Raw genomic sequence first — 19,492 nt, 5'->3', positions numbered from 1 at the left:
AGGTGAGTGAATTGCCTGAGCCCGTGGGTTCGAGACCCGCCTGGGCAACTTGGCGAGACCTCATCTCTACAATAAATCAAAAATTAGGCGGACGTGGTAGCACATGCCTGTAGTTTGGCTACTTGGAAGGCTGAGGTAGAAGGATCACCAGAGCCCGGTGGTTGGGCGGTGGGGTGGTCGTGAGTGTGCCACTGCACTCCAGCCTGGGTGACGGAGTGAGACACCAACTCAAAAAATTATTTTAAAATGATTTCATTCAAAAAATGATAATATATTACCTCTGATTTCATGATAAAACCTCTGGAATTAATGCTGAACTTTTTGCTGTCTGCCTGTCATTTTTATAATCCAGAGCCTCCTGTGAATATCCTCTTATTACACAGTCAAAGCAATGTATCTTTGAAATTCCTCATGAATTAGACTTCATTCACATGTGACACAGATACAAATGTTTTTAATGGGCGATATTTCATGTCCAAGTTCAGGGTAGTAAACAGGCAGAGAGATGTTCAGGTTGTGTCACGCTCTGGCTCAGCTGTAACCTGGGGACACAGGGCCTGACAGCAACCTGTTTAGAGACGGGTGAAATGTTTTTCTTTTCTTTGTTTAAAGTGTTTCTCTGCTGAATTAAAACTCCTCCGAGGCCACACGATAACTTTCTCATGTGCTGTAAAATCAGCCCGTCATCACAGTGAGCACACAGTTTGCTCTGAATGATTGTGGGTGGGCCCAGGACTTACTCAAGTCCTGGCAGGCCTTCAGAGAGAGAGAGAAGCCAAGCTCTGAGCCAGGCCCATTCAATGAGCCCCTCTGCCTCCTCCCAGCGCCCGAGTCTCCCTTCCCTCCGTTTGGTCTTTCTGTGGGTTGTCGCAGAGTCTTTTTTCTCTTACTCTAAGCTCCTTACCGCTGTTTCTGTCATCAGTTTCTTTATGAAACACCAACTGATGAAACCCTGAAAGGTGTGAAAATTTTTTTGAGACATTCCTTTTAACCCTTTAAATGTGTACTCATAGGTAACTTGGCATTTTAAAAATTACAAGTAAGCTTTTTTTCATTTAGGTACTCTCTAAAACTGAATGGTTTTATGATGGAGTTCTTTTTTTGCAGACTTTGCTTCTCAAAACTGAGAGGAACATAACGTTCCCAGTGGGCTGGACGTAGTTGTCACTTCAGCCACGAGTGGGGGCACCCTTTACTCCAGAAGTCTCTTTCCCATGTTATCTCATTCAGCTCCCATCACGGGCCTCCGGGAGAAGCACCTTTTAAATAATCCCCAAACAAAGACTAGTAGGAAAGAAACCACTTCGCTGTGTTTAGGACAGTCCTGACGTCAGCGTGTGCCTGGAGCTGACATGGGGAAAGGGGCAGCCACGTGTTCCTTCTAGTGGGAAAACAGGCTTGGATTTGGGCTCCAGGTGTCCAGACATGCCCGCAATAGGCCCACATGCTGGGGGAAGGGGACCCCCGCCTCTTAGGACATGCAGAAGGACATGCCACGATACGGAGGTGATGACTATTCCTTAGAGCTGTACTATCAATATGTGTTTCTCTCTGTTCATTCTCCACTAAAAGCAAAAAGCAAAAAAAAAGCCTTATGTACATGTTTTGATGCTACTCATCTCTATTATGCACGTTGATAAAAGAAATGCTGTGTATTCCTACTTGAGCTGAGCGGTGAAGGAGTAGCCTGCTCCCATCTGGTGATGGCTAGGGTGAGGGAAGCCCAGGTGGGAAAAACGCAGGGTCACCAGTGGCAGCTGCCCCTCCCCCAGTGAGAAGCTGGGAACTGCAGACACTCGTTTGTAACTTTAAAATATTGTCAGGAGCCGGGCTCGGTGGCTCAGCCTGTAATCCCGCACCTTTGGGAGGCTGAGGTGAGTGGATTGCTTGAGCCTGCGGGTTCGAGACCCGCCTGGTCAGTGAGACCTCAGCTCTACAATAAATCAAAAAATCAGCTGGGCGTGGTAGCGCATGCCTATAATTCCGGCTACTTGGAAGGCTGAGGCGGAAGGATCGCCAGAGCCCAGCAGGAGAGGCTGTGGTGGTCGGGAGCAGCCACTGCACTCCAGTCTGGGCGACTGAGTGAGACTCCCACTTAAAAAATAAAATAAAATAAAATAAAATAAAAAAATAAAATAAAATGTTGTCAGGATGGGGGACATGGGATCCAGCAGGCACCAGTGGTTCTTTGGATAGTTAGCATTTCCTGACAATCTAGCTCAGGAGCTGGCAAACATTTTCTCCAAAGGGCCAGATAGTGAATACGTTCAGCTCTGGGGACCGCAGTCTCTGTCACAGTTCCTGAAACTTGCCATTGCGGGCTGCCCGTGGCCACTGACAGCGCATAAACCAGCAACTGTCGCTGCGGCCCAACACAGCTTTACTTGTGGATGCTGCGATTTGAATCTTAGGTAATTTTCACACGACGCTAGAAAGGATTCTCCTTTGGATTTGTTTTCAACCATTTACAAATGTATGAACCATGATTTGTTCACGGGATGTACTGGAACAGGTCGCAGGCTGACTCTGGCCCGTGGGCCACTGTCTGCTGACCCCAAACCAACTGAACTCGAAAGCACAGGGCTTGTTTCTTTCCACAGAGGGCTCGAGGAAACGAGAATGAGTGGCTCTTTACCGTCTAGAGGGACTCGCAGCCGACACTTTCACTAGAGGGAAAATGTCCCATTTGAGATCCAGGCACGGCCTCCTCCCCCCCTTTCTCCTTCCTCTGTTCTTCTCTAAATCCAGTGTCTATGCTGGAAGGGCTGAGGGTCTGCGATCAATTATTTCACAAGAGGGTGCTTGCCCGAATAGAGAGAAGTGCTTCGCATAAATCCCTCCAAATGAAGGCCAATGAAAGACTGGGCAGGTTGGCTCGTGCTTGTAATGCCAGCACTTTGGGAGACCGAGGGAGGAGGATTGCTTAAGGCAAGGAACTCAAGACCAGCCTGGGCAACATAGTGAGATCTCATCTCTATGAAACAATAAAATTAGCCAGGCGTAGTGGTGTACTTCTGCAGTCCCAGCTACTTGGGAGACTGAGGCAGAAGGATCACCTGAGCCCAATGTGAAATCCCTACTCAAAAAAAAAAAAAAAAAAAAAAAAAAATATATATATATATATATTTTATATATTTCTCTGAAAGATGTTTGAGGAATGTGTCTGTGTCAGGAACCATCCCAGGTGTTGGGATACAATAATAACCAGGCAAAACATCAGACTTAAGCATTGATCGTCTACCTTGGAAGGTCAGGGAAGGATTCCTGGAAGAAGTAACACCAAGATGAAGTGCAAAACCCAGGGGGAATCCGGTGGCCTCCTCTGTGCTATGTACAGCCCCATTCACAGATCGAAGCCCTGATCCTCAATGTGGTGGCATTTGAAGCGGGGCCTTCGGGATGCTTCCAAAATGTGTCTGCTTCCATCTTTCGGATCTGAGTAAATGACACCGTCCTCCTAGTTACACAAGTCAGCCACCGTCCTGCACTGTGTGTTCATCATTACCATACTTCACAGTTTTCACAGGTGTGTCTCTCTCTAAACAATGTTTCATTTTGTTTGTCTCTGAGCTTTATCAGAAAGATCTATATTGTAAAGACAATGGCAATTCACAACTCTTTAGGGAGTTCTGGGAAGAGGAGCAGAGATGGCAGGCAGTGGCTGGACAGCATGTGGGATTAAGAAATTAATTATGGCTGGGCTCGGTGGCTCAGCCTGTAATCCCACGCTTTGGGAGACTGAGGTGAGTGGATTGCCTGAGCCCGCGGGTTCGAGACCTGCCTGGGGAACTTGGCAAGACCTCATTTCTGCAATAAATCAAAAAATCAGCTGGGCATGGTAGCGCATGCCTGCAATTTCAGCTACTCAGAAGGCTGAGGCAGAAGGATCGCCAGAGCCCAGCAGGTCGAGGCTGCAGTGGCTGGGAGTGGCCACTGCACTCCAATCTGGGCGACAGAGTGAGATTCCATCTCAAAAAAAAGAAAGAAAGAAATTAATTATGGGCAACCCCCTCAGGTCCCCTCCCACTGTGGGAGCTTTTCTGTCTTCTCAATAAATCCTGCTTTAAAAAGAAAGAAAGAAATTATGTGAGCTTTAGGATCAGAGGTGATACGGTGTATATTTGCAAGGACGTGATGAAGGTTCAGCAGAGAGGGGACATCAGTGATGCAGGGAGGGTGGGGACAATGGCCGGAGACAGGCCCCTGGTAAAGCAAGAGGATGTGAGGACCAGGACTCTAGCGGGGGGACCAGACCATGGGGGACGTGGGAGGCTTCCCCCACTGGGACGTCCGTGGCAATGCTTCGTTAGGGAGGAAAGTTTCCAAGGTGTAAAGGGGATGGAATTCCTACCCGATTGCTTCATGTTGCTCCATGAAGTCTGAGGCAAAATCATCAGTCAAAAGAAACAGATTGCTGCAAGGGGGTGGGTAGAGGGGCTGACAGCACCTTTCATTGGGAACAACACCCATACGAATGGCGAATGGCGGATGGCGAGCAACAAGAATAGCGACAGAAGGAGGTGGAGAGAGGGAGTGAGCCTGATGCAAAAAGTCATCAAAGAGAGGAGTGAAGGGGAGTGTGCACAGGACTTGGGAAAGAGGCCCAGCAGCTGTTAACGTCTCAAGGCAAGAACCTGCCTCCAGAGGCTTACTTACTCAAGTAGTTGTTTGCCAGGCCTATTTGAGTTGAGTTATTTGAAACTAGATTCTATTTTATCTTGTTTTATTTTTTGAGTCAGTGTCTGACTCTTTCGCCCAGGCTAGACTGTAGTGACACAATCACGGCGCACCACAGCCTCAACTCTTGTGCTCAAGGGATCCTCCTGCCTCAGTCTTCCAAGTAGCTGGAACTACAGGCTCACATCACCACACCTGGGTATTTTTTTTTAAGATATGAGATCTCACTATGTTGCCTAGGTAGGTCTCGACCTCCTGGACTTAAGCAATCCTCCTGCCTCGGCCTCCCAAAGTGCTGAAATTACAGGCGTGAGTCACCATGGCCAGCCTGAAATTTGATTTTGGATAAATGTATGGCAGTCCAAATAGCAGACATAAAGGAGCCACCAGGGTGAATGACTCACCTCCATCTTATCCTGCCCCAAGCATGACTTGGACCAGGACGAAACCAGAAGCTCCTGTGTGTCTTGTTTCGCCCACTGCCTGAAACCTCTCCAGACAGGCCTTGTCTGCATCTGCTCTTTGTTACGTGCCCCAGCTTCACTGTCCTTGGAGACCTCCACACGTCTCAGGGCCGGCTGCAGTCCCTGGGGACCAATGGCTTTCCGTCCTGCGGTTCAGCTGCTCACGCCCAGGACCCTGCTCTGGCCTTGGCTTTGGACGTGGATGCTCCTCTCAGAAGCAGCCCTGGCCGGGCTGGTTGTTCACCTTGCACACTGTCTCACAGAACCCCAGAACCTCTGGACTTCGAGTGGAAAGAGCCCTCATAGTCGCTTAGGCCAGGTAGACCCGTCTCCCGCTCACCCAGGGCCTTCTCTTTTCTCCCATTGGTGGTTTCCCCCTCTTTAACCCCACACGTTTTCCCTTGACGTGGGAAGTGGTTTCGTCTCAGGAGGGCTGACTGCTGTTTCTCATACTGGTCCTTTTAGTCACTTGTGCCCCTAGTTTTGAAATCACTTGAACATGCTGGCCTTGACTTTCTTTTTCTCATCTGCCTGTGCTAGTGTTATCTGTCTTTTATGAGGTCATGTGAAGGTTGGGGCTTTTAGCGGCTTGGTGACAGCTGAATGTCAAAGATTCTCTTTGCTCTGAGGCTTTATGCTGCTTTAAGCAGCAGTGATTTGACACCCTGGTCACGACATTTTACACTTTGAAACTCATGCAGATTCAGGCAACGAGTTCTCTCCCACTGCAGGTGGGCACCATTGAAATCTCAGTTTAACTTGCAACCGAAGAGAGTATGATTCTAGAATGTGCTTCTTAGCTCTGTAATAACCTGGTGGGTTGTGGATCTGTAACGAGTGTTCCCTCTAGACTTCTTACCGATATGTAATTAACTGAAGACATTTCCTGCTGGGAATAAGCCACATGGATTTGACTCTGAGCACACCCAAGTTTCCAGATCCTGATTATGCAGTCAAGGTCTAGGTCATCTAGTTTGTGGCATATTCGGATCTTTGCTCAGTACAGTGACCTGTACTGGGAACAGCAGGGTCTTTGAAGACAATGAGACCTGGACTCAGCTCTCGGCTTTGCCATTTACCAGCTTCAAGTCTTTTGGAAATCACTTAACCTTGGCCAGCCTCCCCGTCCTTCTCTGCAAAGCAGGTGTCATCGTGTGTACCTCTGTGTCGTGTGAGACTTCAATGAGATAATGTGTGTAAAGTGTCTGGACATGGCCTGGCCCTCTGGGTGGTTGGTGACTGTCACGTCTCCTTGCCTTGTTGCCTCTGCTTTTTTCCCTTTCTGCATCTGGTCCGGCATAGAGAAGACCCAGGCTTGATTCCTGGGTCACTTTAAGTTCCTTAAAATGTCACACCTGGAAAATTGAGAGCATTCACAGAACATTTTATGGAAGCCTTTCTTACCTTAAGTCCTCGCTGCAAGGCTCCGTATTCCCACTGCTGGAAAGGGAGGGAGAGGAAAAGTCTTTAGGAAGGAAAAGAAGCGAATGTTTAGAGGCAGCAAAAAGAGAGGAGGTGAGAGGCAGGAGAAGGAAGTCTGTGACTCACACCTGCAATCCCAAAGGAGCAAGGTGGATCTTGGAGGAGGGAATGGACCATGATGAGGGGACGGACCATGAGGGGGGACAGACTGCGAGGGAGGGGATGGACCACGAGGGGGATGGATGGACTGCGAGGGCTGGGGACAGACTGCCGGGGAGGCCCACCTGATGGACACAAAGTGCGCAGACACCAGCAGCCTTCCCAGAGCCAGACACCTGGGCTCTGGGTAAAACAGACCTGTGTTCAAATCCTGCCTTCTCTGATACTTCCGGGGCTTTGAACAAGTTCCTTAACCTCTCAGCACTTCAGTTTTTGCCTTTTCATTTTGTTTTGTGAGACACAGTCTTGCTCTGTCACCCAAGGTAGAGTGTGGTGGCATGACTGTAGCTCACTGCAGCCTCGAATTCCTGGGTTCAGGCAATCCTCCTGCCTCAGTCTCCCTAATAGCCAAGACTACAGGTACGCACCACCACCTCCAGCTAAGTTATATTTGTATGAACTGCCAGAACATCAGTTTCCAAACAAAGAAAATTGCTGGGTGTGGTGACTCATGCCTGTAATCTCAGCACTTTGGGAGGCTGAGGTGGGAAGATTGCTTGAGTCAGTCCAGAAGTTCAAGACCAGCCTGGGCAACGTAGTGAGAGCTTGTCTCTTAAAAAAAAAAATTTGGCTGAGTGTGGTAGTGCCCACCTGTCATCTCAGCTACTCAGGAGACTGAGGCGGGAGAATCGCCTGAGTCAAGGAGCTTGACTGAGTGAGCTGTGATCATGCCACTGCACTCCAGCTAGGGCAACAGGGTCAGACCCCAACTCAAAAAAACAAAGAGAAGAAAAGAAAAAAGACAACAAGAGCGACGCTTGCTTGAGTGCTCACATGTGACAGGACTCTCCACTTGGCCCACATGCTGTCTCGAATTGTGACCCTCGTTTGACAGACGAGGACTGGCTGAGGGACACGGTTCCGTTCATCCAGGATCACGGAGCTGGCTTCTGCCCACAGAGCGTGGCTGGAACCTGCACTTTGGCCACGGCACCGGAGCTGCGCCTGGGGTGTGAGGCGGGCAGGACGGCGCTGTGAGTGGGCACGCGGGACCGCTGGTGTGGACTGCGCACGGCTGGCTCCCATCCTTCCCGTCTGCTTTGCTCCCCGGGCTGCTTGTCTGCTGTTATCCAGGCAGTAGGACTTAGTTTCTAGAAAGTTTCGTCTGGTCAGAGAGACCTCTGGGATGCAGAAGGAACCCCAACTCGGCCCACCTCAGACACACGCGAAGCTTCGCGGTGGAGGAAGTTAGTTTAGTGCAGCTGAAGTCTGTCTACAGGAAGTCTGTCTTGTGAATATTATGAAAGAACGCAACCCCATATAAAGATTTTTTTCCTCATGATTCCACTCGTGGCTGTAAATTGGAACACGGCTCAATGACTTGTAGCAGGGAAGAGAAAATGCGTGCGTGCTCTTTCTCTCTCTCTCTCCCCCTTGGTCTTTCTCTCCTTTGGTCTCTCTCTCTCTCTCTCTCTCTCTCTCTCTCTCTCTCTCTCTCTCTCTGTCTCTCTCTCTCTCTCTCCTCCTCCTCCCTCCCTCCCTCCTTTTTTCTCTTTCCCTCTGTCTTTCTCCATCTCTCTCTCTCTTTCTCTTTCTGTCTCTCTCCCTTTCTCTCCCTCTCTCCCTCTCTGTCTTTCTGTCTCAGTCTCTCTCTCTCTCTCTCTCTCTCTCTCTCTCTCTCTCTCTCACACACACACACACACACACACACACACACACACACACACGCATGGCGGGAGTGAATAGCTTATTCAGTCTCTTTTTAAGTGTCTTTGGTTGAAATTAAATTAGCTCTTATTTGACCATTGTCTTATTGATTGATGAAAGTTATTTCTTCTACGAGTTCAGCCTATGTTTTGGCATTAAATAGATAATATCATCTGATTTGTTTATTTGTTCATTCGTCATTTGATAATTATTAGGAGCCTATTATATTCTGAGCACTGTGCTGGGCGCGTGGACTATTAGGATGAATGAGGTGGGCTTTCCTTTCAAGTGGATCATCATCTAATGAGCAGAAACCAAACAATTATTCTACAGCATGACACGTTTAGGAATGGAGATGAATGCAGGGTTTGTCATTTGTATCAGTACATGTTTTACTGGACTAAAAATGTTTGTAAAAAGATTTTTGTCTTCTTTTCTTTGTTGAGGATTATTTTTGCATTCCGGTAAAAAAGGAAAATAACCATACATATCTTCTTTGAGTTCTTTTATTAAGACATGTCTTAAGAGCAAATTATGAAATTAATTTCTTAGCCTTGTTTCTCCTGACTTCTTGGCCAAAGAGAGACACATGTTCGTTGTTAAACAGAGGAAAAAGCAACACTGGGAACAAAGAAAATTGGAATTATTCCTCTAGTCCTGCCTCCAAGCATTATTTATTGAATGCCAATTGACCTTTAAAGGTTTTCTGTTGTGTAAATATATATGAAAATATGGTTTTTCCTTCTGCACAACAGAGCCTGCTGGGATATTAGATGCCTGGTACGTGAAACAGCACATTGACTACAACAGACAACAGATTTCTCTTTTCTGGAAGGTAAGTTTAAGTGTCAACTTAAAATTCAAGGGAATTACGTATTTGAATAATTAGTCCCAAGGCAGAAAAAGGCCAATTTGCATAGTGGCTTTGATTGGAGGCTTCGGTGATGTGGTTGGTGCGCTCAGACACACTTATGACGTGACGCGTTTACGGGGAAAGGGGTGCGTGCCAGCTGGGCTGAGTGCCTTCGCCCCCCCCAGACTGAGGTCCCCCAACCCCGTCCCTAGCGTGTCCCCCTCTGACCCCAGCTACACCACCTCTTCTGGTGCTTGCCCCCCCTGCTCGCCCCGACTCTCCTATGTAAATGTGCCTGGGATGACCATCGCCCCCTACCCCTTCACTCTGGGAGATGGAAAGGTGAGGAGGCCGTGGCCACAGACACTCAAGAATAGATGTTTGGGCAACCCCTCGGGTCCCCGCCCACTGTGGGAGACTTTCTGTCCTCTCAATAAAAATCTTGCTTTCTAAAACAAAACAAAACAAAACAAACAGACGTTTAAAGTCATTGAAGGGGAGAAGGTGGAAAGAAAGGGGCCCTGCCTTAGGAACAGTGACACTGGTGGAAAACCGTTTCGGCAGGCCCAGCAAGCAGCCTTCCTCAGGGATGGGAGTGGGACAGCGGTCAACTGAACAACTTTCAGGACGTCGTGAGGCCCACCGCTCTAGGAGATAGCAAAGTGCCGGCCGTCAGCATAGCCCTTTCATTGACTCCCCCAGAGCCCATGAGATAGGCGCTGGTATCTCCACCCAGCAAGTGAAAAGAGCAAGCATGAAGGCAGGCAGCCCTGGCCTAAGGTCACCCAGCTACGAAGGGCAGACCTGCCACTGAGCTGCCTCTGGAGCTGCCCCTGGACGTCGGGCCTCCTCCTTGTGGAAGGAAAGGCCGTCCCGTTTGCACTGAGCCACGACGGCGCTCACGGCTCCTTCCGTAAGAGAACTCGCATTCCTTGCACCCTCATCTCCTCCCCCTACGCGCGCGCGCGCACACACACACACACACACACACACACACACACACAATGTCTATATAAGAAGAAACCACTATAAATAACTTGGTGAGTCAGGAATGAGCTCTTTGCTTTGAAACTAACGCGGCAGCTCAAGATTTATTTTAAAATAAAGCCACTTAAAATAGCAGGACATTTCTCCAAGCAGGGGACACTCAGAGCAGCCATGATTTGTGAATATTATGAAAGAACGCAGCCCCATGATTCCCTTTTCATGAGTAAGTGACTGGTTAAAACCAAAATTCCTCCTCTCATATAAAGATTTTTTTCCTCCAAAAATGACCTCCATGTTGATATAGGAAGACATTATCATTCCTCTCTACTCAAGAGTTCTCTGAAGAATGAGGGTTGTGATGTTGGTCCCGTCAAAGCCCACAAGACCATTGTGGGGATCAGTAAATGTGGAACATCACAAGGGCCACCAAGCTAAAACTAAAAGGTACTGCATCGTGAATTTTTTTTTTTTTTTTTTTGAGTCAGAGTCTCACTGTGTGGTCCAGGCTGGAAGGCAGTGCCACCACCACAGCTCACTGCAGCCTTGAACTTTTGGGCTCAGGCGATCCTTCCACCTCCACCTTCCGAGTAGCTGGGACAACAGGTGTACAGTTGCACCCAACTAATTCTTTACTTTTTGTGGAGACAAGGTCTCGTGTGTTGCCCGGGCTGGTGTTGAACTCCTGGGCTTGAGTGATCCTCCCGCCTCAGCCTCCCGAAGTGGTGGGATTGCAGACATTAGCCACCACCCAGCTGCAGCATGAATTTTTATCCTAGCAGTGAAAACAACTTGCCCGGTGGCAGCGTGTATGCCTGTTGCTGTAACAGAGAGCCAATCGCAGAGGTCATCGTGGTCCTCTAAACTAGTACCAGCGGGAAGCCAAAATAAGTATGTGTGAGCCACAGCCAATGCTTAGCATGTGTGCTTATGGATGCACTTCCCTGCGCTCATTTTGATTTTGTTCCTGTCCTCATGAGGCCTGGGTTCTGAGATGAGGCCTTGGAGTCTGGAGGGACTTCAACGCTTTCCCAGTCCGGGCTTCCTCTCGTTATAAGCATGGCCCCTGCTCCTGCCAGGACAGACAGCTGTCTCTGCAGGGACCTTCTGGGATGGGAGAAGACCACTTTGCATTCTGCCTGTGCCGTGGCTGCATGACTCTCATTGCTGAAAAGTCTTCCTGTTGTGCAGTCAGAATCGTGGGCCCAGGAAGGATGCTGCAGTCTGGAGCTGGCTTATGCGAGAAAAAGGTACATGCTGGAACTTCTACGGCTGAACGCCAGGTGGTGGTCAGCACAGGCAGTCTCATGACCCGTGACTCCTTGGCCTGGGAAGACCCCCGGGGAGAGCGGGACTGTCTGAAGTGGCCGGACTGTTGCAGGATCAAGTCCTTTCCTGTCGGATTCCGGGCTTCCTTGCTGGCCTCAAGCAGTGGGCTCACCTGGGGTGGGGATGGACGCACAGACCAGAGTCACCGAGACGGGCACTCTCGCTCCGGACCACAGAGCCGCAGAGCCCCAGACCTCTGACTGGCATGTAACCCCCTTCTCATTCCACAAACGTGGAAACAGAGGTTTCCAGAGGCCAAGTGATTTCCGGGGAGGGGATTTCGGGTGACATGGCCCCCCTCCTGCCCTGGCCTCCGACAGGGAATGCCTCGTGTCCCACTCAGGCAGGCTTGGGGACTTGAGGGGGTGCCGTGGCTCAGGGGACTCCACGTCAGACAGGTGAGAAAACCCTGCCCAGATCATGTGCTTTGTGGTGGGGCCCAAGTCATCACACCTCACTGGGGAGAGGGAGCAGAGACACGCGTGCGGTGGTATTTGGCTTTTTTTCTTGAGCCACACTAGGAAACCAGATGCAAGAGACACCCTGTTAGGGTCCAGATAGGGTGAGGGTGGATGGATGGTGAGGGAGTGGGAGGCGTAGGGAGGTGCAGCACCGCGGGAGCCAGCAAGCCGGAGGTGCTGTGCAGGCACCCCAGAGATCTGAGTAAATGCAAAGCATTGCAACACACAAAGAGGTGAGAGAAGATGAGATTTATTTAAGAAAGCTTCACCCCCCCACAGACAAGGAGCAGGCCTACACTCTAGGTGAGTGTGGTGTCATAGCCCCCCAAAGCCCTGGCTTAAATCCTTTTCCTTGGTGATGTTGCACGTGACTGCCGTGACTTCCTTATCGATCACCTGTGGATGTCTTGGAGAACCTGTGACCCAGAGACCCACTAATGTCTACCCACATGATCATAGCCCCTAGAGAAGGGTGTGACAAGGATTCACATGCTCCTGCACCTTCCCGAACGACATTCCTTCGAGCTAATGGAGGGTGTACCTCCCCTTGTCTCCTAGGCATTCCCAGTGGGTAGCTTCAGGGGATCCTCGGCTTACCTGTAGATAGGGCCCATTCTACTGGAAGATCGAATCCCCACCTGCTCTCCCTCTGAGCGGTCATAGCTTTTGTAATCACAAGTTTTGTGACTTTTACAGTCCTTGCCCAATGCATGATGTCTTAGGCCTTGTAAATTCCCTTTACTCTAGGCAAGCTTGATTGCCGCTATGAGATACCTCTGATACCTGGCACCAGGAAGTCTGTTTCTGAAAAGACAAAGTCGGCAAAGTTAATTTTACCTACAGTGTGCATTTCTCCAAAAGCATAGCTTCTACTTTCTCATCGTTGGGTCAGGGTTTAAGATCAAGATGAAAAATGGCTTCCCACTCTTAGTCTGTCCTTTCATTCCCCACCACTGCCCAGAGGGGAGTTTCAGGTCTTGGCACCAGAGGAAGCCCCTGTCAAACCCCGTTAGCCAGATGAACAAAGCACAGCCCTTATGTGTGTGTGTGTGTGTGTGAGAGCATGTCAGCATGTGTGTTTTGTGTGTGAGCGCGTAGGCTGTTTGTGATATATGTGTGAATACATGTGAGTTTTGCATGTGTGTGAAGGATGTGAGCGAGTGTGGGTGTCTATATATATGAGTGTAAGAGTGTGGTTGTGTGAGTGTGTAGGTATGAGTGTGTGTGGGCCTGTGTAAGGGTGTGAGAGCTGTATATCCATGTGAGTGGAAGGGGTGAGTGTGGTTACAGGTGAGTGGAGTGTGGGTGTGCATGTGTGGTCGAGAACATGTGTGATCACGAATGTAGGGATGAGTGTGTGTGCCTGTGTGTAAGGGTGAGAGCTGTGTACATATGTGAATGTGTGGAAGGGGAGAGTGTGGGTATATGTGAGGAGTGTGGGTGTGTGTGTGTGATTGTGAGCGTGCGTGTAGGGGTGAGTGTGTGCGTGTAGGGGTGAGTGTGTGCGTGTAAGGGTGAGAGCTGCGTACCCAGGTGAGTGGAAGGACGTGAGCATGTGAGTGTGTGGAAGGGGTGAGTGTAGACATAGGTGAGTGGAGTGTGGGTGTGCATGTGTGATCGTGAGCCTGCGTAAGGGTGAGTTACGTGTGGAGGGTGAAGGTGACCTTGGCTTTGTTGTTATGCATTTTCCCAGGCCTTCATTTCTCCCCAAAGCTCCATTTTCTCAGAAATATTCTGCACTCCTTTTTTAATTGTAGGAATAGGAGCAGGATGAGAAGGACCCTTGGGTGTTAGGGAACGTTCCAGGCTCAGCCAGAGGGAGAGCCGTTGTGAGCACTCGGGAGCAGCTGGGGAGGAGCCAGTCTGGCACTGAGCTCGGCAGAGCAGGTCAGCCAAGACAGAGGAGGGGCACGTGGGCAGGAGACCCTCGGGGCCTGTGGATTCTGTGTGAAAGGATCCCTTTGGTGAAGCACTGTCCCAGAGAAACACAAGGCAAGCCACAGATGCAAGCCTCATGCCTTATTTAACATGTTTTCATAGCCACATCATAAAGCGTAAAAGGAAACAGGTGAAATTGATGTTAATAACATATTTTGTTTCACTCAGTATATCCAGAATATTATCCTTTCAATATGTAAATAATATATAAAATCATTGGGATAGTTCATATCTTTTGTTTTCCTACAAAGTCTTCAAGAACTGGGTCTACTAAGTGCCAGTTATGGTACAGTGGCTAAGAGTTCACCTCCTGGCCAGGCATGGTGGCTCATGCCTATTATCCCAGAACTTTGAGAGACTGAGGTGGGACGATCGCTTGAGGCCAGCAGTTCAAGACCAGCCTGGGCAACATACTAAGATACTTGTCTCTACAGAAAAAAGAAAAAAAGGAGTTCGCCCTCCAGACAATGGCACCCCTTGGGTAGGCCTGGCTACACTTCCAGGGCCTGTGGCTTTCTGGGACCAGGGGCCGCCTCCGTGTTGGACAGCACTGCTCCTGTGTTTTGAAAGCAACACAGAGAGAGTTCAGAAAACTCTTGGCTCCAAAAGTGGAAAAAGACTTGGTGCTCTTTATTCACTTGTAGTACGAGGTGATCCACTTTGACAATCAGCCACCCTCACACCACAGAAGGTGAGAAGGAAAAGAAACAGCCCCTCACCCCTTAGAGAGGCTGTGACAGGGACAGCTTCTTCATGTCTGCCTGGTCTCTTTCTCCTTCTGCTTCCCTGTCACACGAGGAGCAGGCCAACCTAAGTCACACTGCTGTGGCATCGGAGGCGCTGACTTCCTTGGCCTCCTCATAAGAAGAGGCTTGGGAAAAGGGGACAGCATTATTTAGAAACTGGTTAATACAGATGTGGGACACAGGTCTATTGTGGGTCCCCAGGGAGGATGGGCTGCCTGGAGCTCGAGGGCCTCACTTAGTTCCAACTGGGATCCAGTCTCAGAGTCAATATCTAAACACAAATGCAGCAGACGGTGTCATCATGATCGTTTTGTGTCAGCATTCAGCTCTCTCTCCTTCCCAGCATTTCCAAAGATGTTTCTGGAAAGAGGAGGCTGCCCTTCCTTGCTTGCCAGTCACACGGGCACATGTGCCCGCTGGGAAGCAAGGAATTAGAGTGGGAAGCAGAATGTGGCCAGGGCAGGGACTGAGAGACGGTGGCCAGGAGCTCACAGGAGACAGAACGCAGAGATAGGAGGGAGGGAGAGTCTTGCTGCCACGAAAGGTTCTCTTGTTTTTCTGTCTTTGGAGGCTGAGGTAACTGCCATGAGGTTTGATATTCATTAAGTCAGTTCAGAACACCTGGGTGGTGTCTACCACTCGCCAGCAGCGGCAGCGCAGTTAAGAGTTCGTCCTCCAGATGGCGCCGTGCTCCCTGGGTTCAAGTTCCAGCCCCACTGCGGATGGGCTGTGGGTTCCTTAACCTCTCTGCGCCTACTTTCCTCACTTGTAAAGATAAAATGGCATATGTTGTCCGGGTGCTGTGTCTCATTCCTATAATCCCAGCACTTTGGGAGGCCAAGGCGGGAGGATTGCTTGAGCCCAGGAGTTCCAGACCAGCCTGGGGCGCGTAGCTAGACCCCGGCTTCCTAAAAAACCTAAAAAATTCGCTGGGAGTGGCGGTGCACTCCTGCAGTCCCAGCTACTCCAGAAGGATCGCCTGAGCCCAGGAGGTCCAGGCTGCAGTGAGCCGTGATCGTGCCACTGCACTCCAGCCTGGGCGGCCCAGAGGCCTTGACGCCGACAAGTCAAATAATAATAGCAAATATCGCATGGCGTTTTTGTGAAATCATTGCGAAAGGTGTCAGGCAGATTCTTGTTATGAGGCACACTTTGTGCACAACCCAGAGCACGCACGGATGGCAGGCCAATGGGAAGACAGCCCCTCAGGCGGGCAATTTCAACAGAGTGATGCTTAAAACTTCCAAGCGAGGGTTGTCTTTGTGTCACTTCTTCACCTTGGCCTGGGGTTGCAGAAGGCAGTGGTGAGTTCTGAAGTCCAGGAACCCAAACCCACAGAAGCTCTCAAACTAGGTGTTGGTGAGGCTTCCACCTGGAACCGTCAAGATGACCTGGCTCTTCACAGACAGGTGGAGGAGTTGTAAGGGTGATAGCAAAAGTGCCAGGCAGGATGATTTTTATGTTACTTTAGAGTGACTGAGAGAAGGGAACTCACCAAGAGTCTTTTTTTCTTTTCTTTCTTTCTTTTTTTTCTTCCTTTTTTGAGTCGGGGGTCTCACCCTGTCGCCCAGGCTGGAGTGCAGTGCCACCATCATGGCTCATTGCAGTTTTGACCTCCTGGGCTCAGGTGATCCTTCTGCCTCAGCCTCTTGAGTAGCTGGGACTACAGGTATATGCCACCACACCTGGCTGGTTTTTTTTTTTTCTTAAGAAACAAGCTCTTGCTCTATTACTGAGCTAGTCTCGAACTCCAGGGCTCAAACGATCCTCCCGTCTTGGCCTCCCAAAGTGCTAGGATTACAGACATGAGCCACTGTGCCCAGCCAAGAGTCTTAATATCTGTTGTGTGTCAGGCACTCTTTGAAACAGTTCACCTCCCTTAACCCACTGAATGCTCCAATAAACTTAGGCTGCACATGAAATTATCCTCATATTACTCATATTATAGTCAAGGAAATTGAGGCTCCGAGAGGTAAAACAACTTGTCCAAGGTCACACAGCTGCTGTGTGGCCGAGCAGGAAAGCAAAAGATCTGCCCTAATAAGAAGAGCCCCAGTCAGCAGTCGTGTGAAGCCAAAATCAAAAGAAAGAGAAGCTGTGACTAAGAGCTCAGCACGCCCAGTTTTCTGAGGTCTTGATGACAGGCCCTGTCCTTTGATGTCGACTAAGCCCTAGCAGGCTTCTTCCTGGTTATCGGCATCAGGAGAAGCTCGGCAGGAAAGCATCACTCTGTGTCAGGTACAGTGGGTTTCCTCAGTCTTAAGAGGAAATCGCTTACCAGCTCATAGAGACGCGCTCTTTCCAACAGGACTTGCATTAAGTAAAAGCAGGTGTGTGGCACTCTGCAATGTGTCAGACTCAGTCCTGTGTCGACTACATTCACCAAGTTATTTTTGGTGCTGAAAGCTTTTCCAGGCCAGGGGCAGTGGCTCAAGCCTGCCATCCCAGCACAAGTGGATTGCCTGAGCCCATGGGTTCGAGACCAGCCTGGGCAACTTGGCAAGACCTCCTCTCGACAATAAATCAAAAAATTAGCCGGGCGTGGTGGCGCAGGGCTGTAGTTCGGACTACTTGGAAGGCTGAGGGGAAGGATCGCGGAGCCCAGCAGGCCCAGGCTGCGGTGGCTGTGAGTGTGCCACTGCATTCCAGCCTGGGCAACAGGGTGAGAGGCAGGGAGGGAGGGAGGGAGGGAGGAAGGAAGGAAGGAAGCTTTTCCAGGCGATTCTTAACACGGGTATGGAGGGAGCCGCCCGCTGCTCAGACGGCCCTGAGTCCCAAAGGCCTCCCTTCCCCAGTGCAGGTGGCTTCCCACCGGAAGGAGCAGAAAGAAAGACGGAGGAGACCGGCAGTGGGACGCCGTCCCTCCTCAGCACAGCCGGCCACGGGAGAGAGTGGCCGTGCCGCAGGGACCAGCCCAGACCCGTTCTCAGCGCTGCCAGAGGCACCCAGGCTCCAGGCCCGGGAGACACCCCGGTGCGGCCACCCTTTCCGGGCCTCCGGGCCACTCCGCGCCCCAAGCGCCGGCCGCCTCCTCGCGCGGGGTCCCCGACGGCCCGACTCGCGGCGGCCCGGGACACGTGGCTTATCCTGGCCTCTTCGCGAAGAGGCCGCCGGCCGGCGCTCACCCCGCGGGTCACGCGCCGGCCCCGGGAGGAGGGGTCTGGGGCCCCGCCAGGCCGTGCCTGCCGTCGACGCGGCTGCCTTGCAACGGGGGCGCCGGGGACCCCAGCCCAGGAACACGCGGCCGGCCCTTCCACCCGGGAGCGCGGGTCCCGAGGTCAAGGCCGGTGGACTCGGCCCGCCTTCTTCATCTGTCCCTGGGGGGCTTGGCAAGCCACCTCGCTGGCATCCCTGGGTTTCCACGTGCCCGCGTACAGAATGAACCGTGGAATTAATTGTCAACGGCTGCGTCCTTTCCAATCTGGTGGTTCCAGGATGGCACCCCGTTCCCCCAGGGCCAGGCATAATCCTGGAGCGACGGATTATCGGCAAACTTATGTTGCTTTTTTAAAAAAATCAAACTAATTGCAGATTTCATTTGGTCAAGGAGACCCGTTGCCTGAGAAAGGATAACCTGACTCCAAAACTCGAGCCTGCCATTTATTTAAGCATGACCCACGGGATGCCGTATTTGCTTGTCCGATTACTTCCATCCCAGTCCGACCTTTTCAAGGATATTTTCAACTCTCAATCACGAGATCTAGAGGAAAAAACGCAAGGGTCTGGGTCCAGGCCTGTCCCTCCCTCTGGAAAGCCTCACAACCCTTCAGAGCCACAGCTCTGTTTGTTAGACTGTGGTGACCAGCGAGATTTTCACAGTAGTCACTATGCAAATTCATTGGACCCAAGATGACACATTCCCCCGCCTCCTGCAGCATTTTACTATGAGGTTGAATGAGATTTCTGGGATGTCTTTGAAGGACAGGAGGCTGGTTTGCAAACAAAAAAGAAAACAAATCCAATGAGGCCTTGGCTCATTGTGGAACCGAAGTCTCTTAAGTTCTGGGGAGTTTTGTGAGCTCAGTTCGTCTTGGGGAATGTCTGAGGTGGGGGAACATGGGGGATGGGGTGGGTAATAGCTCGACCTCTGGATCTGCAGGAGAGACAGTGGAAGGGATGGTCTTCCTTCGCCAGCCTCTGCCTGACGAACTTACCCCGTTGCTCTCCTCTGACAAGGGCATGTGTATTATTAATAGTTTAGAACAGTCTATTTTAAAAGGAACTTGCTGATTCTAATCCACACAGCAGACCCGTGAGATCAGCTGTGGGGGACATCCAACTTGCTGACTTTAGGGAAAGGCGGAATATCGGCTCAGGAGGCCCGCCCCCCCCCCCGCACAAAGGTGTCCACCTGACGTACCGACCCTGGATTCAGGTCCAGTCTTGGGCCTTGTGGTTCCAGAGGCGTCCCCAGAACAGACAGGCATCAGCCAAGCTCCCAGAAACTGAATAAAAAGCTGGATGCTCGTGGCTTAATTTATAGCAAGACATGCAGCTGTTGGGCCAACCAGAAGGCTCGAGTCAGCAGATTGGCGCATCCTCCCCCAGTGTGCTGATTGTTCTGGAAGCCAAATTATCATCCGAAGGCCAATTTATTCACTGAGAGCAAAAAATACAAATTGTAAGTGAACCAGATGTTACCCCAGCCCCTCCTGACAGATAAAGTGCACGGGAAGCCAGACTCTTAAAAGACTGCTGGGGGAGCAGGGACTCAAGCAAGGGACATTTGCAGGCTGCTGTGGGCCTTTCAGC

General features: G+C 50.6%; 1 protein-coding gene across 1 annotated transcript in view; it reads left to right on the top strand.

Annotated features, from left to right (window-relative positions):
* Positions 1-19,492, top strand: part of IL12RB2 (interleukin 12 receptor subunit beta 2) — a 75,750-nt gene that overhangs the window by 14,666 nt on the left and 41,592 nt on the right. Inside the window, exon 7 of the mRNA XM_008054428.1 lies at positions 9,185-9,264. Coding sequence (XP_008052619.1) covers positions 9,185-9,264 — 80 coding nt within the window. The remainder of the gene's footprint in view (positions 1-9,184; positions 9,265-19,492) is intronic.

Source organism: Carlito syrichta, unplaced genomic scaffold (assembly GCF_000164805.1).
Source record: "Carlito syrichta isolate Samal-C Ts95f unplaced genomic scaffold, Tarsius_syrichta-2.0.1 Scaffold78750, whole genome shotgun sequence".
NCBI lineage: Eukaryota > Metazoa > Chordata > Mammalia > Primates > Tarsiidae > Carlito > Carlito syrichta.
This window is presented reverse-complemented; position numbering and strand designations above follow the sequence as displayed.